The sequence below is a fragment of the Nesoenas mayeri genome, assembly GCF_963082525.1.
Source record: "Nesoenas mayeri genome assembly, chromosome: 6".
NCBI classification, from domain to species: Eukaryota; Metazoa; Chordata; class Aves; order Columbiformes; family Columbidae; genus Nesoenas; species Nesoenas mayeri.
The window spans coordinates 34,108,252-34,133,124 of record NC_137545.1 but is presented as its reverse complement, the minus strand read 5'-3'; the positions used below and the strand labels follow the sequence as shown (position 1 = coordinate 34,133,124).

At 37.6% G+C, this 24,873-nt stretch overlaps 1 protein-coding gene across 4 annotated transcripts in view; it reads left to right on the top strand.

Moving 5' to 3' along the window:
• ZNF148 (zinc finger protein 148) overlaps positions 1-24,442 on the top strand; it is a 37,513-nt gene extending 13,071 nt beyond the window's left edge. The window contains exons 2-7 of one of the 4 annotated variants that reach the window (XM_080347266.1): positions 5,990-6,263; positions 7,546-7,671; positions 10,657-10,780; positions 11,475-11,558; positions 17,386-17,504; positions 17,839-24,442. In XM_080347266.1, the coding sequence (XP_080203392.1) occupies positions 6,006-6,263; positions 7,546-7,671; positions 10,657-10,780; positions 11,475-11,558; positions 17,386-17,504; positions 17,839-19,431 (2,304 nt within the window). In that variant the 5' untranslated portion in view covers positions 5,990-6,005 and the 3' untranslated portion in view covers positions 19,432-24,442. Of the gene's footprint in view, positions 1-5,989; positions 6,336-7,545; positions 7,672-10,656; positions 10,781-11,474; positions 11,559-17,385; positions 17,572-17,838 lie in introns of those variants that run through there. The other 3 variants (XM_080347265.1, XM_080347267.1, XM_080347268.1) reach the window with 3 other exon arrangements.
• The last annotated feature ends 431 nt before the right edge of the window (positions 24,443-24,873 follow it).

Sequence of the window (24,873 nt, the reverse complement as noted above, 5' to 3'; positions counted from 1 at the left end):
CACATGAGTAATTTTATGCACGATAAGTAGATTTTCTGCGAGTAATCTTGTTGATTGTAATAGGACTATTCACAGCTCAGTACGAGTGTAAATCTTGGGGGGATCAGGCCCTGTACTTGCACATGTTCAGCAACATGGAGCGTTTAGAAATAGCTGTGCAACAAGTCTAAAGAGTGTTTGTATCATATGTTACATTTTAGAATGTGTTAATTTTATGATCTGTGAACCTTTTCACAATGACTTATATTTGATTATTTTCTTTTTGCAAGTCAACACATTTGAATTTGTTCTTACAAACACTTGTCTGTTAATTTCAAAATCTTTCTTTTAGCTGTCTTATTTTCCTGAGTAGGGAGAAGAGGTAATTTTATTTAACATTTTTTATTTAGAACCATTAAGTAGGGTATTGTTTTTTACTTTTGAGTATGCAGTATGTTAGAAATTCAAATTTTGATATTATGAAAGCTATTTCCTTTTATATTGGACTATATCCATATTTTAATAGTGCAAATATATTTTCTAATGTGAAAATATTCAATGGTTCATGGTCTGGTAGGGTTGTTAAGAGTATGTTAGGAACCTCTGGAATTCTGATTTTTTCTGTTGGAGAAGATTGTGTTGATGGCTGTTTTATTCATGGTGGTGCTTAAACATAGCTAGTTTTTAATGTGCTATTAAGCCATGTTGCTTTCTCTTTCTTTATTAGCCTTAGGTATTGAAGAATTATTTGTGACTTTTAGAATTCCTTTTAGGAAGAAGGCATTTGAGAATGTAGATGTATGTTTTTCTCTTGATCTAATTTGGCATAGCTGTAAGGTATGTTTGCACGGCAGCTCTACCTCCTTCATTTGTGTTGTGTACATTGCATTTGCGGAGCTGTTTCACAATAGGCTTTGATCTAATCTAACCACCGACTGCTGCTGAAAGCCGCCGTCCTTTTCCCTCCTCCCTGCTGCCTCACTCCTGCATCTCCCATCCACTCTGCCTGCACTGTCCCACTGCTCCAGAGGAAACCTCACGGCTTTTCTGGTGGGCACATTGTTTCTCGAACTCCCTTCTGAGTTGCACAATGCTGTGCTCAACCCAGGGAAGGCAACAAGAAGGTCTGACGAGGGAGAGGCGCAGGGTATTACTTTAGGCAGGTAGCCCATGGATCAGATTGTTTCCTGCAGCTGTATCCTTGAGAGCTGGGTTGACTTTTTCTAAATAATAAACCACACCAAATGTCCCATTGGAATGGCCTTTGGGTTGGTTGAATTTTATTTTTAAAGTGAATCTAATCAATATCTCTGGGTACTTCCTCATTAAATTAAATAATGCTTTACAAAGAAGGGAGAAGACAAAATAACCCTTAGCTGCCATCAGTTGAAGTGGAGAAAAAGAGCTGGACAATGTGTTGTCCTCCGGTGGCTAAAAAGTTCTGCCACATTCCTTCAGGGTCTCTGTTCAGCTTTACTTTGTAGCAACCACCATCCCAGCAGGCTTTCTAAAATCCATTAATATTTTCTTACGATTGTATTTTAATTTTTGAATTGGAAAGGTTGTCACACCTTTCATTTAGTATATTTTTGTTTAAATGGCTGTTTCTTCACTTAGGAATACTGTTTTTACCACTTAGCTCTCCAACTTACTGCACCAGGAACCTTTGGAGAAGCTGGTGTCAGGGTTACTGAAATGCACAGTTCTGTATTACCGCCATAGGGTTTGGGGTGGCAGCAGTTTGTGGTTCTCTGACTGTAGATGTTCCACAAGCAACTGTGGGGCACTGAACAGAAAAGGTGCTGGGATGATCTGGGAGACTTTTTCTGTGCAGTTCCGCCCTTTCTCCTTTCTCCTCCCCCAAAATGTCAGCACACCAAGGAATCTCTGCCTATGGATATCTCTTGTGAAATTCTTTGCCTAGAGTAAAGGTGTTGAGAACCTCTACCAAGTTTGAAGATTTAGTTGAAAGCTTTTTCCCCTTCTTAGTACACAGAGAAACTATAGATTGAAAGAAAAATCATGATTATTTGGCGAAGCTTAATGAAAGTTCTGAAATTCTTCGGAAAACATCTCTCCAATAAGGACAACAATGTTTTATGCCAAGAGACGTGCTTGTGTGTATTAGCATGTGGTTTGTATTATTGTAGCTTCCCTGAAGATAATCTCAAAATACATTGATCTTTATTTCACAGATGCATCTTGCACTTAAAATATTTATTTAATCTTCTCAGGCTTGGTAAAGTGAACTTGTTTGAATGCTTTTAACTTACATTTTCTTTATCATGCTGTCATTCTTCCAAGAAAACATCTTGTCATCTTCAATTTAAATGATAGGATTCCATTTATGTGAGCCAAAAGGAGTCAGTTGACAAATTACACATTTTACTGAATTGATTGCAATTGGGGTACTTGTTGTTTGGATGAATAGCTTATTTTTGTTTGTGTTTCTTAATTTTAGAACAGTACCTGCATGTCATAGACCTTACATTGTGTTTCATCACTTAGAATATGCAACCTAACACGTATGAACTCTCATTATTTTTCAATGAAAAGCCAGATGTTTGCAGGCCTGGTTTAATAAGCAGAACACTCGCTGTACCAGCTGCTGATATGACTCAAGATCACGACTGGAAAACAACTTGAGTGCTTTCAGTTGCATGACTCTACTAAGCCTACTAGTCAGGGTGAGAAAGAAAACGTTTCCATATCCTTGACAACTGAGAGAACTAACAAGACCAATAAATACCAGTACCCTGCTGGCCTCATTTCTGGGCAGCTGCTGGATCTTGCCAGCTGTGCTAAGATTCCGCAAGTCACGAGTCTTCCCGCTGCTGTTGGTGAGAGCAGGAGGCTCTTCTGCAAACACTCAGCCTCTCTGTTTGCAGAGCTAGCTTTACATCCAGGATTTCTGTAATTCATACCTAATTTCAGAGTGATATGGCAGCATCCTCCATGTGGAACAACCTTCTGCGCTGTTCTCGTCAGTGGCTTGAGCAGACAGATTAGGGCCACCGCGTTCTCACACTTGGTGCTGTTTGTTCTCCCCTGTGAATGTCTTTCAGCATTTTGAGTTCTTGTATTCTAGTACCTGTCCACGTCATTCCTCTTAAGAATCTGCAGTGAGCTTATGCTGTCACATTTCTGTAGTGTGGAACAAAAGCATAGTGCATGATGATCTGTGTGAGATGTACTCTGAGTATGGATTAACTTGGGATAAAGGCTGAAATAAGTAAACATATCTGCTTGTTTTCCTTCAAGTCTGTCTTTCATGCTGCATATTTAAAATGCCCTACCTAAGAAACCAGTCTCAACCTTAGATCTTTTGCACGTTCTCTTATCAAATAATGGCTCCACAGGAGACAGATTCTTAAGAACTTCTATTTCTTCTCACATTTCTTAGTTGGCACAGGATAATCCACACTGATAAGATGATAAATTAATCCTCGTTTTCTTCTTTGAGGAGCACTAAGGTCTGTTGTTGCAAGATCTCTCTGGGAGATCTGCATTGGTGGAAAAAATACAGGCTTAGTGTGGTGCCAGGCTTGCTTTTTGTTTGTTGTTGTTATTGCTGAGAAACTGTGAGTATGGTCTCCCAGTTATCTCCAAAAAATACTTCATGATTTACACAACGTCCACAGGTGGCTGTGTGGCATACTGTACCTGCGTTTTTCCCTTGGAGACATGCGGAATCTCATTCTCTTACTATAAAGTGGATTAACTTGGAGGTAAACTTGTCACCTAGCACTACCTGAACTCACTTAAGGCATTAAGGAATTGTTGTCTGTATTTGAAGACAGTTGTTGTGAAAATCAAGAGTCAGATTTCAAACTTCTTTGTGTTAGCATTGCAGGAGAACAGGAAAGGACAAATTGCAAGCAAAAATGTTCTGAGCAGAGTTTTTCCCCATGCTCTCCTCCTGTCACAGGCTTTTTTTGATCCCTAGAATGTGCTAAGGAAGAATATTATAAATTTAATAACATGGTCATATATAAACACATTTAGCTTGGAGGACTCTGTCCTCCTGACTTAGAGCAGAGGAAGGCTCACTAAAATAAAATGTAATTGACTGAAAAGCTTCTTTCTTTGGCTTGGCTCTTAAATATTTGAAACTTGTGGAAGTCAGACCATCCTGTCTGTCCACCTTCCTGTGTTCAGAAAGTGGGAAGCTGTCACAATAGAGAATAGGGATAGCACATGAGTTGCTACCAGAAGGTGTTAATGGGCCTTTTTTTTAATTTGTTAGGGTGTGCGGTGAGTGAGTTTGTTTGTTTTTAAGAAATTGAGTGAATTTCACTTTCAGAACTTTAAGAACTAGTAGTAGTATTTGAAACAAATTATAATGTAGCCAAATGTTGAGATCTTTTTCAGCTGTCTCTACTGGTGGCTTGCATTCTTACTGAGTACTCCAGGATCTCATCTGAAGAAAGGCCACTATTTATTTTGTAAACTCAGTGTAGTTTGGTATAAACAAATCTTCACAAATGTTTGGATAGCTGCGGGAAGATAGAGGGATGAAGGAGGGATGTCTGTCTGTCTGAAGGAGCAGACTAGAGCACTGTGGAATGGGTAGGAATGATGGGTGTGGGGAGCAGGGTGAAGGAGGCTGCCTGCTGTGTACGCTGGGGAGGAGAAGAGACTTAGGACTGTCTTGCATATATAATAATAAGTAGAATAAGAAGATGCTGCCACTTCCAGCTTCACAAAAGCCTGCCGCGCTGTGTTAAAAAACAATAATGTCACCACACTTGTTGGAATATTATTTTGTATCTGTGTACCATAAGTCAATGTAATGGTATTACTACTCATGACTGGAATTCATATTTCCTGACTAATGTTCCTGCTTAGTGTGTGTGAAAGTGAATGCGTTTTCCATAAGGAGATTTGACATCTCTGTAGTCTTCATTTGGCCTTTACCTTTAGCCAGAAAGTTGCATTTTCATAGAATCATAGGACAGTTTGGGTTGGAAGAGACCTTCAAAGCTCATCTAGTCCAACCCCCTGCCATGAGCAGGGACATCTTCACCCAGATCACGTTGCTTAGAGCCCTGTCCAGCCTGGCTTGGGATGTCTACAGGGATGGGCCATCAACCACCTCTCTGGGCAACCTGGGCCAGTGTTTCACCACCCTCAGTACAAAAAATTTCTTCCTCCAGTCTAGCCTGAATCTCCCCTCCTTTAATTTCAAACCATTACCCCTTGCCCTATCAAAACAGGCCCTTCGAAAATGTCTGTCCTCATCTTTCTTATAGGCCTCTTTTAAGTACTGAACGGGTGCAATAAGGTCTCTGCGGAGCCTTCTCTTCTCCAGGCTGAACAACCCAAACTCTCTCAGCCCGTCCTCACAGCAGAGCTGTTCCAGACCTCTGTTCGTCTTGGTGGTCTCCTCTGGCCCCTCTCCAGCAGGTCCATGTCTCTCCTGTCCTGCGGACCCCAGGTGAAGCCTCACCAGAGCAGGGGGCCAGAATCACCTCACTCGACCTGCTGGCCACGCTCCTTTTGATGCAGCCCAGTTTTCTCTCATTTCTGGCTATTAAGATGTTCCAGCAGTGACAGTGTGCCCTGGGCAAGCAACAGTGAAAGGGCACTTAAAGGACAAGGAACTAGGGAGGACACCACCAGCGTGAATGAGGCATTTGTCAAAGACAGTCAAAATAGAAAAAGGGAACAGAGTAAAAAGGGTACACAGGAAAAAAAGGTTTTGTAAGAAATGAGAAGGGGAAATTAACTATAATTTAATTACCAGTATTTTGCCGATAATCAGAAGGCACGTTGATTTGAAACTTTTTATTTGAAAGTGTTCAATTGTGTACACATGCATGTATGTAAAAGGAGAATCTTTTAATGTTGAAGCAAGATATGCAACTTTTCGCTGTTATTTAGCTACCAGTTTGAGGAGTGCATGTGTGTGTGCTGAGTACTGACTGAGTTCTTATAAAATGTTTTGAAGTAAAAAATTTTAAGCAAGAGCACCAGTTGTAGATGTTTACTATTAAAACTTTCTTTGTAGGTTATTGCACTTAAGAATGAACATTGAAGACAAGCTGGGAGGATTATTTCTTAAATGCGGTGGCATAGACCAGATGCAGTCACCCAGGGCTATGGTAGGGATGGGTGCAGTATCTGACCAGACTGGAGTATCGGGAGAGCGGCAAGAGGCAGTGCTGCAAGATCGGACTATGGCGCACCAAGAAATTCTTGCGACAGACGAAGTGTTACAGGAAAGCGAACTTCGACAGCAAGAGATGATTTCGCATGATGAACTCATGGTCCATGAGGAGACGGTAAAAAATGATGATGACATGGATGCGCCAGATAGACTTCCTCAAGGGATGCAGTATGCTGTTAATGTCCCTGTAAGCAATTTCTTTGTGAAATATTGGAGAAATTACTAGGAAGCTTGATCTGGTAGTCTAGTGCTACTCTGGCAAGAATCTATTAATTGCTTGTTTGGATTTTGATTATCAAAATATTTATGAATGGATGCTATTTATGAAAATGTCATTTGCCTCTGGCTGTGGATAAGTTTTGCCAATTAAGTATAATATTTAAGTATCTGTTTTATAAATATTTTATAAGCAGGCTGTTACCATAGAGTTAATGCATTACAATGTGCTCTTTTAAATATATTTAATGTTTAAGGGTAACTACAAACCAGAATAAATAGCGTTATTAAAAGGTGCATACTGTTTATGCTGTTCATAGTACTGTTTAGTTTCTTTTGCTATAGGAAGCATCTTGTATGTTTTCCAAGTATGTGGACGCTTAGCAATTGCATTCACGCTGCAGGTTGGACTGTGACACTTCATACATGACCATAAATTTGCCCCTCCTCGATGTCTCATAGACAGTGTCCCTCAGCTTTCCCAGAGAGAATGTAGATGACTTCCTTTTTGAAAACAGAGCGTCTGTCTGTAATGCAGCACATCATCACTGTTACCCTTCAAACATCAAAGATAATTACCAGGACTTTAAAAGTAGACAGCCGTATATGCGAAGAATAACCTTTAGAAAGGTAGCATTGTTAAAACACTACTCTGTTAGCTGTAGATCAGGTGATTCAGGTGTTAGAAAAATGTAAGAGTATCATGCTCTTTATTAAAGTTTACATTAGATTATTTTTTTGGAAAAAACCCTTCATCAGCACTATTCTTGTTTTCTTAAAAAATACTTCTGTCTTAAATATAAAATAAACTATTCCGTTAAATATTGCATTGACAACACATGGACTAAAGTAAAATAGGTATGAAAAACTTGATGGTTTTACAGATGGAAGTGATTTTAATATAAGAACTGATCTCAAAATCACCACAGGTCAGAAGGAAAAAAGACTTTGGAAGATGAATGAAAGGATACATCAAAATGTCACTGTAAAAATTAACTGTGCCCTTTTTGTTTAAGATACTTATTATTCCTTTCACTTAAATTTCTGAAAGAATGAAGCCACAAGATAACTCCCTTAGAAAAAGGTTTTCTGTTTTCAGCAGTTTGTCATCTTCTAAAAATGAAAAATTGCTTTTCTGTAGTGAGAACCTTACCTGAAACTGGCACTTGGTATCTTAACAGATCAGTGTAAAGCAAGAAATTACCTTTACTGATGCATCTGAACAACAGAAACGAGACAAAAAACAAATACGAGAGCCAGTAGATTTGCAGAAAAAGAAGAAAAGAAAACAGCGTTCACCAGCAAAAGTAAGACATTGATTTGGCAAAACCAAGATTAAAAGAACCTGAAGATTTGGTTGACTATGACTAATTTCATTAGCATTTGAAGTAGTTAGGCTGGAAATTGTTTGTTTGCTCAGTAAAGATGCAGTTCTGAAGTTCACCAGAGACCCAAACCAAAATCTGATATAACAGTGTTTTTCTTTGAACTCCTTTTAGCAACATGAACCCTTGACATATTTTAACATCTGTCTCTCCAGGCAGTTCTCTCTCCAAATATTTTTTTGTAGACAATTTATAAATTGTTACTCTGTATCTATCTAATAATAGTTGTGCTTTTCTGTCAGCCTGATAATTTTACATGCTTCATGCATAGTAGTGAAAAGTTTTTAAAAAGAAATCTAAAAGGGTAGTTTTGAAAATTCTAAAAAGTTTACTAATATATATAAAATAATTTACCAGTAAGGAATATTCCTGTGGTCATAATCATCTTCATATATGTATTTATTTATATCAAAAGATTCTTACCATAGCTGCTGGTATGTTACTTCAAAATTTGTTTTGTAGATCCATTCATGAAGAGTATGTATCCCTGTATGTCTGAAAACAATTTTCTTCTATTGAGACGCACGTCAGATAAAACCAGAATCATTTCACCTCATGAGGTAGCAGTGTTATATCTTCTAGTAATTCCCCAAATCAGTATTAATTTTCAGACTTAAACTAGAACATATACAGGCTGCTCTGATAGGCAAAACCCAGTTCTACATGATCACACAGCAGCATTAAAATAAGCCTACTCTGAAACCAACCCAGGCTGTGTATACATTGAAGGAAAACTCACCCTAACACCAAAAAACCTCCAAAACCACCTTTTTGTTGGCCTGGGAGTGGGAGCCCTCAGTCCTCCTCAAAGCGCTGCCAAATTAGGTTGCACCTGTAGTATTCTTGGAGAGTTGAGTAATTGTTTCAGATTGGGTGTGGAAGCAAGTTCCAAATCCTGTGCTTGGAGATACTTCTCCCTTCGGTAGGAAAAGGAGCTCTAGGTTGAGCACCTCCACAGGTCACTTCCATGGAAATCCGGTGAGGTAGGAGAGCTATGTGTCCCTCTTTCTACAGACTCATATTTGCATGCTTCCTTTTTACCTCCCAGTCTGTCAGTGTTAGTCTTTTGAGGTGACAAAGACTGGAAAATGATCAGGAGTATCTCTAAACAGGTTCTTTTTCAGTCTCTCTTCCCCTTTTTTCAAACTTGTCAGCATAGAAAGGCAGAAAGAAGCTGAAGGACTGACATAGGTGAGAGCCTACTCCAGTTTTAGTATTCCCAGAGTAATGGGATTGACTTTCCATGCAAACAGCAACTGGGACTTTTACAAATGGAAGTCAAATAACATACTGAAACATTCTGAATTCTGTTTTATATTAATGTAGTCATCACATAAATAAGAAGTCAACAGCTTTCATGAATCCTCTCTACTTTTCCCTCTTCCATGCACGCAAACACATGCGCACACACACACGCACAAGCTTTTTTGTTGCTTTTATTAGGAAAACTGCACTGACAACGTTAACTTTCTTCATTTAAGAGGTGGTACAATGAATGGATGCAGGACAAGAGCCCACGTTTAGGATAACTGTGAAATTAAATGTATTTTCTGCACAGTTATTAAAAAATTGCCATATAGTCTATGAAAAACATTTCATAACATGCATTTAAATTTATTTGAAATAACCAGTCAGTGTTTCATTAGCTGCATGTTGTTACAGAACAGAGCTTTTATAATTGTCTGTATCTGTGACTTACTGGAGCTGTAACATGCCACTCTTACAAACGTATGAATGTGCTTGTCCTTCAGAGTGAATGCACAAGACTTTGTTAGCTCAAGACTTTCACTCTTGCTCAGTTTTGATGCAGCAGAATTAAGAATTGCTTAAGTAGATCCTACAGTATTTGCTATTATTGTAGAGATACTATTTCAGTTATTGACTCTCTCTTTCTCATCACTGTCATTATCATAAAGCCTAAAACATTGTAGGTAATCAAATTGCAGCTGTGTTTCCCCAGCAGACTTATTTTTTTGTTGATAACAAGGGACTAAACTGTTTTGTTTAAGGTTACTTAAGCTCTTCTTTATAGTTATGCTTCTAGTTAAGTAAGACTTTTAGAAATGTAATTTGTTTACTGGTTTTCTGATTTTCTTGCCAGAGATAGTAGAGAGTTGGGGCTTTTTAAAAATTTATTTTTGACAAATTAGAGAAAACATGTGATGAACTTTATTGAATAAGGTAGATATTATGTAATTTTTTTCATTTCAGTTTGTTCAACTATATATGAAAATAGCGGCTTTGTTTGACAGCAAAGCAGTTGAGTGTGGCAAGCTCAATTTGTCAAGGAGATGCTCTGATATATATATTGAGTGAGCAATACTTCTCCGAGTGAAAAACCTGAAAGGGGAGAAAAAGAATATTATATTCTTGATTGTTTGGTTTTGGGGTTTTGTTTTTTAAAATCTAGTTTTGTCTCCGAAACTATTGATATTATGTAGATTTAGAGAATTTGTATGACTATCCTGGATAAGTTTCAATGCCTTTTAGCAAACGTCAGCTATCATGACTTGAAAAAAGAATATAACTTTTCACTTCTGCTTTAAAATATGATTATCCATGGTTCAGTGCCCAGAGGTGATTTGGTTACTTTGCATCCTTTCCAACAGACGGACAAAGTAAACAGTGGCATATAAAGTGACTCAGCTGTGAATAGGGGAGCCCTAAGCTGATTTTCCGTGAGCTGCTTTTGTGTCCGTCCTGTTGAAATATCTCTTAATACACAACGAGGCACAAGTTGGATTAGACTGCAATTGGAAATGTATACTAGAAGCCTAACACATAGCTTTGTAGAAATTAGCATTGTTTTACCTGAAATATTTAAATTTTCTGCTTTTTTTTTTTTTGTAGTTAATAAGGTATCTTTAGAGGGTAGTGTGAGAACAAATTTTACTCTTTTTAAAATAGATCCTTACAATAAATGAGGATGGATCACTTGGTCTGAAAACCCACAAATCTCATGTTTGTGAGCATTGCAATGCTGCCTTTAGAACCAACTACCATTTACAGAGACATGTCTTCATTCATACAGGTACTGCTTGACTTCAAATTTGTCTTTTCTACTATATAAAGAGTTGTTTACTTATGTTAAACATGTTTTCAGCTCTATGCGAATTTCAGTTTTAAGAGTGTAGCTAACTTGGCATCTAAGCTTAGAGATTCCATGCACCAAAGTGTCAAAAGAATACCAGAAAAAAAAAAAATCAACATATGTTTAATAAACTGAAGACCTAACTGTTTACAAGGTTTCTTTTCTTTCTTTATCAGAAAGTAATGGGTTGACTTGTAGCCTAAGTGCCAAAATTGACCCCTTTGTAAAATGTGCTCCGGCTGCTTATTTGCCTGATGAGGCTGCTTATTTGCCTGATGAGGTATCTCTCTGGTTCGGAGAAGTGAAAAAGGTACTTACCATTATAATAGCTTGCCAGTATCCTGAATGCAGACTTATGCCAGCATCATGATTGATCTTATTCATGAGGAAATTACAGCCATTTCAGATTACTCTTCCGTCTTAGTCTTAATGTGACTCTTAGGATCATGGAAAGAATTCTGCAGTTCATATACTTAGTAAGGCTAATGTGGTTTTTTTTTTGGTATTAAGAGTATTTTTGGAATTCGCTCAGATGCTGGTTTTTTAGTAGACATTTTAATATTCCTCAAAAGTAGTTATCAGAAACAACAGTGTGTAGTTATTAACTTATGGATCTGGAATTATATTGTTCAAGGTGAAAAACCATTTCAGTGCAGTCAGTGCGACATGCGTTTCATACAGAAGTACCTGCTACAGAGGCATGAGAAGATTCATACTGGTGAGTATAGTGCCTTGAGTATCTTTACTGGCGTGCTTAAAATCTGTTTCCCCACTCAGGCAAGGTTTCTGATCATAAATATGCAGCCTAAAACCCTGTTGTAGTTTGTTTTAAGTTTATGTATGTTATAAAACTATAAAAAATAAGTTAGTTTTGTGCTTTCAACTTGCTCCACTTTTCTTTGGCTGTAAAGTGAGTATAAAGTCTAGTAAGCAAATCTGAAGGTAGTATACTATGAGTAACCCCAAAGTGGCAAATCCTGAAGCTTGTGTATTCATCAAAGTCAAAGGTTTGTTAAGCAGTTCTATCTTTTGTTGTATCAAGTTAATTCAGACAACGGGAACTTCTAAATTACATTTCAGTAGATTGATTTATTTACTAATTTGGAATTTGATGGAAAAGTGCCAGGACTAAAATGGCCAAAATGCCTAACCCCAAAGGTATTAGTATCAGCTTTCCTTTTCACTTTCTTTTTTTAAGTTTTAATTCAGATCTGTTCTAAAAATAAGAGCCTTAGTTTAAAAATATGCAATATAGGTCAAATAAGGCCCGAAGTTTTAAGCCAAAGAGAGTTAAAGTTTATACATGTTTATTTTTTTTATCTTCTTGCACTGCACAAAATCACATTCTTTAACAGGTTTGGCTTCGTTGGGTTTTTGGCATTTTGGTGCATGGCCTTTCAATCCCTCTTTAAATATTTTGTAATATGGTCCCTTTGGACTAGATGCCAATTTCTCAGCCTCTTTTTCAGAAAAGCAGAGCTGGTGAATGTGCACAGTGTTTCTTGGCTGTCGCATTTAAATGGATATGAAAGCTACTAACACGCAGTGCAGTGTGTGCATGTGTACGAGTCGAGAGGGAGAAAAAAACTCTGCAAAATGAATTTTCAGAGCAGTGTACAGGGAGTTACATGCACAAATGCCCTGTTGTTGATGGGATTTTTGTATCCTAGGTTGCCATGAGTGCAGACTAAGTAGGTTTCCTTCAGCCAGTCAGCCACAGAAGAGTCTGCCATTCTTCTGCCCAGTGTCTTTATTCTGCTCCTAGTCTTCCCTCTGGCTCTGAATTGGTGAACCATGCTGCCTTCACTTGGTGGAGATATTATTCCTGACAAGAATGTTCATTCATTCTCTTCCATCTGTCTGCTCACTTCTCCCTCCCTCCCCAAAAAAGGCAAAAATTTAAGTGCAGTCTTCACATTTTTCAGGAGATTTTTTTTTTGTTTAAATGAGGATTATTCCCTGTACGTGGCTTTGAAAATGAGAGTCTTGATTGCAAATATTTTTAAATGGATTTAATTATCTTTTAAAATTCAACTTCTAGCTCTAACAAGAATTCTGTGTTGATTGTAAGCTTTGGAGGGAGGGGGTGTGTGTGTGTGTGTTGGGGGGGATTACAGGCTGTTTTGTCAGCTCTTACATATACTAGTCTTTGTTTAGCAGAAGAAAAGCTGCCATTTAACACATTAACCGTATTGTTATCTGACCTTTTTAGATAACTGTTTTCTTCTTTTCCTCAGCACCCTGAGGTATAGTTTGGTTGTCAGAAAATTGAACATGGTGATTATGCTTAAATTGTTGAATTAAGGGTGTTTTCCTAGGTGCCAACTAGTAGGTGGTTAGGAGAAAACACGTAAGACCCAGCTTCCAGCAGTGGAAAAAGCTTTTTTGAAGTACATTCCGTTAGCAAGTATTTGACTACTGCTTAATTTTTTACTTGGCCCAATTATAGTACAGCTAATTGGCATTCTACATACCTGTCTGTGCTTTCATTTCTATATGACAGTATCCCCTACGGGGCTATAGCTGTTTGTGTTGCTGTTCTTCAGGGCTGTATAACTGGACCCATCCAGAAAAGCTGCATTTCCAGCTTTGCTTCTCTCACCAGAAGGTGAGCGGTGGGTCTGTCTCTTACTTTGATGGAAGTAAAGGAAAGGTCTCTCTGTGTTATTCATACTCATTTAAGAAATATTCCTTATAAATTCAATACGATATTTTTCCTTTTTATTTTGCATTTTTATCTCTCCGAATGGCTGCTTTTAGCGCCAGCTTTTGTACGGTGTTTGAAACACTGACAAAGAACAGGATGTTTCTTACTCTTTTAAATATATCAATTTTCCAGTTTGTTTTTAGCCAATGGAAGACAGTGGTAACACTTAGAAACCCCATTTTATGACTGTTACAAGCCCTGAATTTACAGTCCAGCTGGTTCCAGTGTGGTGTGAGTTCGGTTCTCTGAACTGCTCCTTCAAATGAAATGTTATGAGGGAGTTAGGAAGCAATCAATGAACAGCCTTATTCTGTGTAAATAATTAAATAGTTGCATCTAAAAGCAGACATTGCATTAATACAAAATTCACTTACTAGAAATAATTGTATGTAGAGGAAGGCAGCAATGCTGGAACCCTGCGGCTAAAAAATATGCTCATATTTTTAGTTCACTGGGCTCATGAAGATGCTGAATGTTTGGTTGTGGGTTGGTTTTTGTTTGGTTTGGTTTGTTTTGTGTTTTTTTTTCCCAATATGTCTGCTTTCTTTTTGGTTAGAGATGCTTCCATACACCTTCCCCACTCATGGATTCATGTGTCCTGATTCTGTAACCCACCCTACTTTCCATTTTAAATACAAAAAAATGAGATTACATTTTAAAAAAATAAAGCAACATTGGGGCTGACAATTTGAGCACCTTATTATTCAGTCATGCTGCTTTTTTATTGCCTCCTTTGGTATTTTATCATTTGTATTTTGTCTGTTTAAATTTTAAAATGCCTGGGGGTTTATAATTTTTACAGCCTTCCTACACATAGTATTTGTACCACACTTTACAAAGTAGTTCTATTGCTCAATTTTCATAGATTTCCAATGTAGACACAAAACATAGTCTATTTTTGTAAATAATTCATATAATTATTTTATTGCACTTTTAAATTTTGACTTTTTTTTTTTCTATATCAGATTCTTTCCCACTCACCAAGATATTTTAGAAAAATATGTGCTAGATTCTCCCTACATTAGCAAAGGGTTATTATTAATGATATCCTCCATTTGCAATAGGTACTGTTTGAAAAGTACAGCAAAGTTTCAGAAGGCCTCTGAAGTTCCAGGCTTCTGCTGGGAGAAAATTATTATAGGAAGCTTATCTTCACATTAATTTTTAATCTTTTTTTCTAATACTAACTTGCTTATTAAAGCAAGAATTAAGTATGGTATCAGTTTCACAAAGTGTTTCTTAATCTCACTTCCAGAGTGTTCTGGAATTTTACTGAAAAGCATCATTTTCTGTGTTGTGCCCAGTAAGGCAAGGGCAGTGTCCCCAACCTCCTTCTCCTGCTGAGGCACAACCAGCAGCGCCTTCCTGCCTGCTCTCAGCATCTCCAAAATCGCTGCTGGTGGTTGTCCTCTGCAACGAAAAACCTCAGCAGCCCTATTTGAGCCTTGAGAAGGGAGCAGGTAGCTGGGAGAGTCTTCTGGCAGCAAATAGTCAGCCTGAGGAGACAAATGTTAAGGAACTATGTGATCATCTGAGTAGGGGCGTGGGTGTGAGGCTGAAGGTAAGTGCATCAGTGACAGCGGGATGGCTGTTGCAGGGCTCTTCACAGCTAGAACAGGACCAAGCTGTCTTGTTTCTCTGGCTTGGTTTGGCTGCTGTAAGGCTCAGGATAGTTTTCATCCCAAACAGCTGCTCCTTTCTCTGAAAAACCTCTAAGAGAGTGAAAGCCAAGTTCCAGATAACATAAGGAGAGTTGTTCGAAGGGGTGATATAAAAGAGACCCAAAGTAGAACAGTGGAGCAAAGGGAAAGAAAAGAGGATGAAGTGGTTGTCTTTGGGAATGGAAAAATTCCTGCGTATTACACGAGAACAATGAGACCTGAAAGTCTTGCCTTGTCTTTAAAAGCAAAGACAAGGGTTGGAATTTTATTCAGACAGTCTTGGTGCAAGTGAAACACCATAGCGTTAAGGGTAACAAATGGATTAAGAGAACGTGAAGAATGAAAGTGGAGTTTGCAAGTTAAGAAACAAGCGAGGGAGTAGGTTTTCCTTGTAGACAGTATGAGAGAGGGTTATATGATAGGTGCGATAATGTATAAAGGGTGCTGAAAAAACCAAAATTTTATGGTGATTATAAATAAGGAAGAAATGGTAAAAGTTAGTCTTTGACTAAATGTGAAAGAAGAATTTGAATGCTGAGGCTGTGAGCCTGGAGAAAAAAGAACTGATGGAAGCTGAGAATCTTAGGAGATAATTTGATTTAGAAGAGAATAAATTGGAATAATTTCATCTAAGGAAGGGATTGGCTGAGAAGCCACATGGAAAGGTAAGGATTAATAATTAGAAATAGGGCATAGGCTTACAAAGAGAGAGATTTAGAAATTGCTTGGAATTAAGAAGGTTGAAACTCTGGGCATTAAAGACCAGTCTGGGAGCAAACGAGTGGGTGATACAGGTATTTTCCATTCTAGTTTCTATAAATACCGGTGTCTTATTTTAAGGTACCATATTTCCGTTTTTAGAAGGATGTGGCTAAATATCTCTGTTCAAAAAGGAAAATATACACTCTAACAACATTTCAAAGAATAAATTAAAACTTATTAGCATTTAATTAATCATTAGTAATAATTTAATAAATCGGTTAATAAAATAAATTCTAAGAATAAAACTACCTTAGAAAAATAGAAATAGCTTGCATGTTTCTGGAAACAAAAGATAGATGGTTTATATCCCCAAAATCAGTGCAGTACAGTAACCAGAACAAAGAGGATGTTGCCAAGACAATCCCTGATCTCTGTCAGTTGAAAAGATTTCATAGTAAATATTGAGAGGAAAGTTTACTGTTGTTCAGGGTGGGTTCTGTTAAATAACAGTGAACTTTTCTCAAAGCAAAACTTGAAGTCAATGCACTTGAGCTTTTAGTTTTTTTCAGAGCAACCTAGATAATAAATATATCAGATGGAAGATGCGAGGTAAAAGTTAAACAACATAAAAATAGAGTTACTCCATGTTCTGAAAGCATCGTTGCAGGGCTTCTGTGTGAGGAAAAATAAGGGGAAAGCTGAAGATTAATTCAGGGCGATGAATATTGTCTGAGCAAATATTGCATGAAAGTGAAAAACAAAAACCAAACCAACAGAGAGAAAAACCTGTAAGTATGCAAATGCAAGTTCAGCCACAGGAATTCCTTGTTTTCAGCTTCATTTTTAAAATTAAATGCTTTTAAATTATTATTTTTTTAATAAATAAATCTGGTTTCCAACCAAAATAGGATTTTTTTTTTCAGAGCAGCTATTTTAGTTATACGGACAGATACGGGGAAAAAAAAAGAAGTGAAAAATACAGAGCACCCTATAAAAATGCTAAATTAAAAGCTTGGAAATGCATAATTCTGTTGTAGAAGGGATAGGTTTGAGTTAAATAAGTTTGTGAGAGAACGAAGGAATTTTTATGCAGTCATCTGTCCTGAGGAAAAAGATCGTGTAGTAGCAGTTGAGGAAGGCTGCCTTTGTAGTACTTCATTTGCTGGGTTTAAGGCAGATATCTGCACCTATATTAGAAAGAAGGGGCAAGAATTTAGTTCTAAAGTTTGTGGGTTTTTTTGTTTTGTTGTTTTTTTTTTTAATGTAAAAGCTTAAAATAATTTTAATGCATCAGCCACTGAGTACTGGGAGAATAGTGATGTGAGCAACCCCTATGTTGTTTTTCAATAGCAACAGATTAAATTCTCTTCTTTCTTATTTCTAGTAAAGAATATAGTATATGACCTGGTAATTTTTTGGAAGAATATTGATTTATTTTTTTTAGATTAACATTGCTATGTGTGTTTTTTTATCAGGTGAAAAGCCATTTCATTGTGATGAGTGTGGTATGAGGTTTATTCAGAAGTATCACATGGAAAGGCACAAAAGAACTCACAGTGGAGAGAAGCCTTACCAGTGTGAATATTGTTTGCAGGTAAGATGACGTCGTGAAATCACTTGCAATTAAAACTAAAACACCAGTCAATTCCCAAGTAGTACAGATGGGGCTTTCTTCAAGTTTTGTAGTTACGTGAGTACAAATAAGTGTATAAAGAATGTTTTTTCTGCTCTGGCAGCCCGTCTTGGTGCGCAGGCAGAGCAAAGTCACAACTGTCTGCATTTGATTGTATTGATTATGTACTGTTGTTTGACACTTCATTAGAAATCAGTAAAGTGGATAAATTGTCAAGGAAATGAGTTAGACTACAAGGTTTATTTTCTTTTTGCTAATGTATTTATTTTTGTATAATAATAAAAATCTTTTGCAGTATTTCTCCAGGACTGATCGGGTGCTGAAACATAAACGTATGTGCCATGAGAACCGCGACAAGAAACCGAACAGAAGTGCCACCAAAGTTGGCTTTTTGCCATCGGAGGAAGATTCTGGTTTCTCTACGCCTATGAAAGACAACTCCTTGCCAAAGAAGAAAAGGCAGAAAACAGAAAAAACAAAATCTGGGGATAAGGAAAGTGCAGATAAATCAGAACAGAAGAAGGACAAAAATGACTATTTGCCTTTGTACTCTTCTAGTACTAAAGTAAAGGATGAATATATGGTAGCGGAATATGCTGTTGAGATGCCACATTCTTCGGTCGGTGGGTCGCACTTAGAGGAAGCAAATTCTGGAGAAATACACCCGCCTAAGCTCGTTCTCAAAAAAGTTAACAGCAAGAGGAGCCTGAAACAGCCGCTTGAGCAAAGTCAAACCATTTCACCTTTATCTACATATGAAGACAACAAGGTTTCAAAGTATGCCTTTGACCTTGTGGATAAACAAAGTTTACTGGACTCCGAAGGTAATGCTGACATTGATCAAGTTGACACGTTACAGGAAGGGCCCAGTAAACCTGTACACAGCAGCACTAATTATGATGATGCAATGCAGTTTTTAAAGAAAAAGAGGTATCTACAAGCAGCTAGTAATAACAGTAGAGAATATGCCTTGAATGTAAGTACCATAGCATCTCAACCTTCAGTAACGCAGGCAGCTGTGGCCAGCGTCATTGATGAAACTGCTACAGCCTCGATATTGGACACACAGGCGCTGAATGTTGAAATTAAAGGTAACCATGACAAAAATGTCATTCCAGACGAGGTACTGCAAACTCTGTTAGATCATTATTCGCACAAGGCTAACGGACAGCATGAGATTTCTTTCAGTGTGGCTGACACGGAGGTGACCTCCAGTATATCAATCAATTCTTCTGAAGTGTCTGAGGTCACCCAGTCGGAGACAGTCGGAACAAGCTCGCAAGCTTCCTCATCAGATAAAGCTAGTATGCTACAAGAATATTCAAAGTTTTTACAACAAGCTTTGGACAGAACTAGCCAAAATGATGCCTACTTGAACAACCCGAGCCTTAATTTTGTGACTGATAGCCAGACTCTTACAACCCAGCCAGCATTTCCTTCCATGGAGAAGGTCTACACGTCTATACCTGTCAATAGCTTTCGGTCGGGCATGAACTCTCCGTTAAGAACAACTCCAGACAAGTCTCATTTTGGACTAATGGTTGGTGATTCGCAGCACCCTTTTCCCTTTTCAGGTGATGAGGCAAATCATTCTTCTTCCTCCTCTACACAGGACTTCTTGGATCAAGTAACTTCTCAGAAGAAAGCAGAGGCACAGCCTGTTCATCAAGCATATCAAATTAGCTCCTTCGAGCAGCCCTTTAGAGCTCAGTACCATGGGGCAAGAGCTGGAATATCATCTCAGTTTAGCACTGCCAATGGACAGGTGAACCTTCGGGGACCAGGGACAAGTGCTGATTTCCCAGAATTTCCCTTGGTGAATGTAAACGATAGCAGAGCTGGGATGACTTCTTCACCTGATGCCACAACGGGCCAGACTTTTGGTTAAGGAATCTTTGTAAATAATACTGGCACTTTAGAACACATTTGTCAAAAGGGGGTTGCTCTGTATAAGATGGAGTTCTGTACAGCTTTTAAGAGCACTATGTTAAAACAGAAGTAAGATGATATTAGCAAGACCAATAACTGCTTCTTTCTTTTTCTTTTTTCTTTTTTTTTTTAATTTTTTTGGTTAGTCACCAGTCATTGAACTGCCTGATGTTGGTGCCCCTAGCAGAGGCAGTTTTTTATTCACATTTGAATCCAGAAAATATTTTATCTTCTACGAAATTTAAAGTAAAAAAGCCAGTTCCCCAGGTGAGGCTTTCCCCAATGATTATTTCCTGCTGGTTTCCTTGTATGCTTTGGGAGGACAATTTGCTGTCGGATACTATTCATATTGTCATTTCTAAGCTTGTCAGCATAGCCATTGCTCTTCAGCAGGGAATTGACATGTACTAAACACACAAAATAAACAAGAAGTTTTAAAGTCAAGTAAATATGGCTTTAAAAGATGGCATTTTCTAGAAAAATAATCTTTCTTCCATCTCTCTCAAAATCAATTTTAGACCATGTGCCCTTTACTTCTGCTTTGCATTACCTTGAGTTGTGTTTGGAGGAAAAAATGAATTCTGATAGGCTAGCTCTACTATTTAAAAGTCTAATTAATTTAAAATACTTTAAAAACTTTTTTAAGCAAAATGCCTAACTGCTAAAGCCTTTACTTCGTTCCTGAAGTAATGTGTATTTCTTTGTACAGCTGAATCTAGATGTAACTTTTTAATGACTTTTTCATACGCAGATATCAAGATTTTGAAGTTTTAGTTAAAATACTCTGTAGATGACATTCCCAATTGCATAATGCTTACACAAACTGTGTATTCCAAGATTTAAAAGCTTAATTGTACCTTACCCTACATACTCATAATGATTAACATAGAGCACTTAGTCAACTTGATAGTTTTTTGATTTCTCAAAAAATAAAACCATGTTTAGATTTTTAGGTTTGACACGGTTGCATCATTTTCATCTCATACAGCTCCAATAGTTCTTTTCAATATACTTGAGATGGGGTATTCTTCGCTTCTGTAAAACCTGTTTTAATTCTCTCTAGAATTTTGACAATTCAGATCATTAAATTTATTGAAGTATTCCCAAAAGCTGAAGAAGTGGGCATTCAAATTCCCTCTTTTTAGTGTTTGCTTAAGTGAAAGTCATTACAATTTTACCAACCAAAACCGCTGATATGCTAGTGAACAGGGTTTCTTTTTCCAGCGTAGCTGAGTGATCAAAGTTTTTGTTGCATTTCACTTTATAAATAAACTGCAAAGTTTATCCCTGTACCATGAATATGTTTTTTTCAATAGTACTTTGTCTTGAAGTATACAGTATGGTACGATAAGTAGTTCTGTGTGCATTTTTAAGGTGGTAAGATTTGAGTAGCATAACTATTGTGTAGTTTAAGTTAACAAGTTACAGATTTTTGAACTGTATGTTCATTCTATTGCACCTTCCCTAAAGGGACACTGTCTGGTAGTTTAAGGCAGTTTAAGCCTAATGTAGGCTGATTAACCAGGGAAAAAAACACACACACACGTGTATATATATATGTAGGTATGTATTTATAGTTGGGGTTTTTTGAGGGTCTTTTTTTTTTAATAGGATTGCATACATCCTTTTCCAGCACTATTGCTAGCTGGTATCTCTCAGATGAAGCCATCAGCTAGGAGAAAAGACTGCATCTCAAGGGGCTAAAATATACCCTGTGTTTTAAGACAGGACTTGAGCAGGACATACAGCAGTTCCCACCTCTTCCCAAAGCAGTAGCAATATTTTTCTTTATTTGTCATTACTAGGAAACTGATCCTGCTCTGTCTCTTTTCCCTTACGGTACCACTATTACAGCACTAAGGTCACTGGGTGCAGTTGAGGGAGAAAGTGCTTTTCTTATCCATAGGTTGCTTCTTGTATTGACAAGAAATACAATTTACGTGAAATTCTTACTTAGTACTTTTGTATAAGGAAGCAGGTTCTGTTCTCATTCATTGACCCTGTGTATAATATAGGAACGTGTTCCAGCGTGCTATGACTTACCAGCAAATTTGTCTGAGTATTTGGCCCTGAGTTAAGAAGAATGAGCCTCAAGGGAGAATAGTAAATTCCTTATGGATTATTAATGATACATGTAAATGAATGTCTTTGAAAGAATATTTTTAAACTGATCCATGTGTGTCTGTTTTTCTTCCTTTATGGTCAATTTGTTTTTTTGACTTCCCATTCTGTTTTGCACAGACATAATATGTATGGCCCCTATATGCCAGGAAGCCACCTCTTGTAACGCATGTTTCGTTTTCAGCGCTTCATTTCCATGGCACCCTAGTTTGTGCTGCCTGAGTGATGCTGCGTTGGCATCTTTGTTCTCGTGTTCTGTTTTTGCAAGTAGATGGCTGTTAATCGTACTATTTGTTGAATGCAACAAGCAGCAAAAGCAAGAGTTAAAAAAAAATGAAAAGGCTATATTATTACTGCGCTTCTCTGGCCCCATAGGGAGGCAAGAGAAATAAAGTCACCTGCCTTGTAAGGAGACTGACTCAGCCTAATTTTAAAAAGTTATCGCATTGATAGTCTGCGGTGAGAAGGTGCCTGAGGAGGAGGAGGAGGGAGCAGCTTTTGCTCTCGCTCCATGACGGCTTGTCACAGGCGCTGCTTGGGGTGCGAGCGAGCGAGATCTTGTACCGAGCGAAGGAACTTGCTCTTCCCCGGAGCAAAACGGGAATCATCCGAGGAGCTGTTATTCCTCATGGCGCAGCTGGTTCCCCGGCCAGCTGCTGAGCTGTTCCAGCTGTGCGGTGCCGTTCCAGCTGTGCTGTGCCTTAGGACAGGCTGTGGAGTCCCAGTCTGGCCCACGGGGACTTCTCGTGGGGTTCTTCTCCCCGTACAGTTGATGTGGTGGGGTGAGTAGTCGATCCACTGGTGCTTGAAGCTTTCTGTACGAGAGGATTTAACCAAATATACTGCTCTGATTTCCTGAGTACATGCCCTCTTATTCTGGAATAAGCCTGTGCATAGTTCTGGGGGGGTTAAACTATGTAAAAAACTCTTGCTTGTGTAATCATTATATTATTTAATAACATTTTCCACTGCTCCTGCTGCTTTTAATTTGCTTTAGATGCACACTCTTCATCTTGATCTGGTCAGTGTTCATTTCTTTCAGTTTTCTGTGTATGTCTGGAAAAAAGTGACTTTTGCTTTCAGTTCTGTTCTTGTACTGATATTGTTCAGTCGCTGAGCATAAGGCTGGGGTGAGCATTTCTATTCCCCAGCACTACCAACAGATGTTCTTACTTAAAGGTCATGCAAGCACTGAATATGTATGTATGTGTCTGTGTGTCTGTGTGTGTGTGTGTAAGGTGGAATTTTTGGGGATATCTCCTAGTGACAGAGCAATGATGATTTTAAAAAAGAGGAATTTGATGACATTTAATACCAAACTATATATATATACAATATGCATATATATATGCGCACATATTAATAGGCCATATGTTGGTCCTAAATTACTTGACAGTGTCCCTTTTAGCATGAATCCTTTGATATGTTTTACCATTAATATAACAGACAATGAAGGAATCAGCTTGTAATGGTATACTAATAGGCATTTACATTTTCTTCATTTGATTTGAGAATGAATTAATCATAAATTACAAGGTTTGGGGAGAAGGATTAACCATGTGTATTACTGTATGTTGGTTTGCTAGTAACAACATAAACAATTTCAATTGGATGATAAAAGAACTATGTTTATGATTTTGTGTCTCCTAGCGTTGTCTTTAGGAAAATTGTATTTCAAGAAGAAAATAGGACGAGAAAGTATTCATGTGAAGTAACACTTGTATTATTTTTGTATTGTACTTGTCAATTTCTTGGACGATGAGAGCTTTTCATTGTTAATTGAGAAGTACAGTAAAATCTTGCTAATTCGCTGACTGCTAATCAGAGCATCCGATAGGTTTATACATCCCCGATGGTCTCTTCCTCACCTCTCTGCAATGGTCTAAAAAGTACTGTAGCGAGGTCTCATGTTAGTAATCCTGTACTACTTCGCCCAAGTACACTATAGAATCTATATGAGTATACGGGGAGGTACAACAAGTATTGAGAACTAAATTGCAGTTGTCAAAATAAATGAACAAAGTACATTTTGTGATGTGACATCCTTGCTTTCATTGCCTGCTTCTTCACTATTTTCAAAATTGTCATTTGTAGAGGGTTTCTAAGGAATTGCTGCGAATTATTGGGGTTCTACTGTAACTTTTGGAGTTTATATTCCTGTTCTCCTCTGAAAACTTTCCAATTGGACAGATAACAGTATATTCCATGCTTGTTCAGAATATTTTTATAGTATTTGTATCATATGTAGTAACTATTTGCAATGAACCAGAATATTTGGATGAACACACTCTGAATTTTGCAGCATTGGATTACTTTATGTATGTATATTTGCTAACTAAATTTTATTGCGTTTGAGAGCTTTGATTTTTATTCTTCTTTCTTTGCTTGTTTTAATACCATTACAAACCGCAGGGAAAATCCTAATACTCCTGGGAGTCCGTTTGGAAATTTTAACAGGCAGAAATATGCTTATGCAGTCGGTACCAGTACACATGTGAACTTTCAAATTACATGGTTGGTACTGAAGCAAATGAATAATGTTACGGTTTCCTGGTTTGAAACGTTTTACTGAAATGAAGCCTTGTAACTTTGAAAGTTCATTCGACTTTACGGTAATGCATGTTTATGTTAGGCATGTAATGCGTTTAGCTAAAGCTCACTTTGCAAAGGACAAGTACTAAGAAAGTATTACTGCTAATGAAAAGAAATGTCTAAGTTAAAATTAAACCTCTGTTCAGTTTTAAATTGCTTTGTGTCAGGGAAATAAATTTATAGTCGCTTTTGCTCTACTCGGCGTATAAAACCTTATGTTTCCTTTTTAAAATGGCATCTTTTGGTAGGAAACACAAACTGAGGCAAGCAAACATTTCTAAGAGTTGTTTCTTGCTTTCCTTAATCCAATGGATGGAAAGGTAATATTGTGTAAACAACATTATTTTATTTTTTTATGCAATATCATGCTGTAAATATGATTTATCAAATAAGGATGTACCTATGATTGAATCTTTGATTCTGCACAGCTAGAGTTTATATATAAATATAAATGTGTCTTGACAATCAAGGACTTATGTCAGTCTTCCTTTATGACGTTTCTTATTGTTATGCATTCCATTTGTTTGACTTGAGTATTTGTATTGTCTGTAAAGTATGTAATGTTTTTATAGCTTGTTTAAAAAGACAAACAAAAAAGCCTGTAAATGCGTAGGAACTGATGACAGTACCGCTCTGTTAGAAGGCACACGATGATGTCCTGTTTGTAAGCAATAATACGTGACAGTGC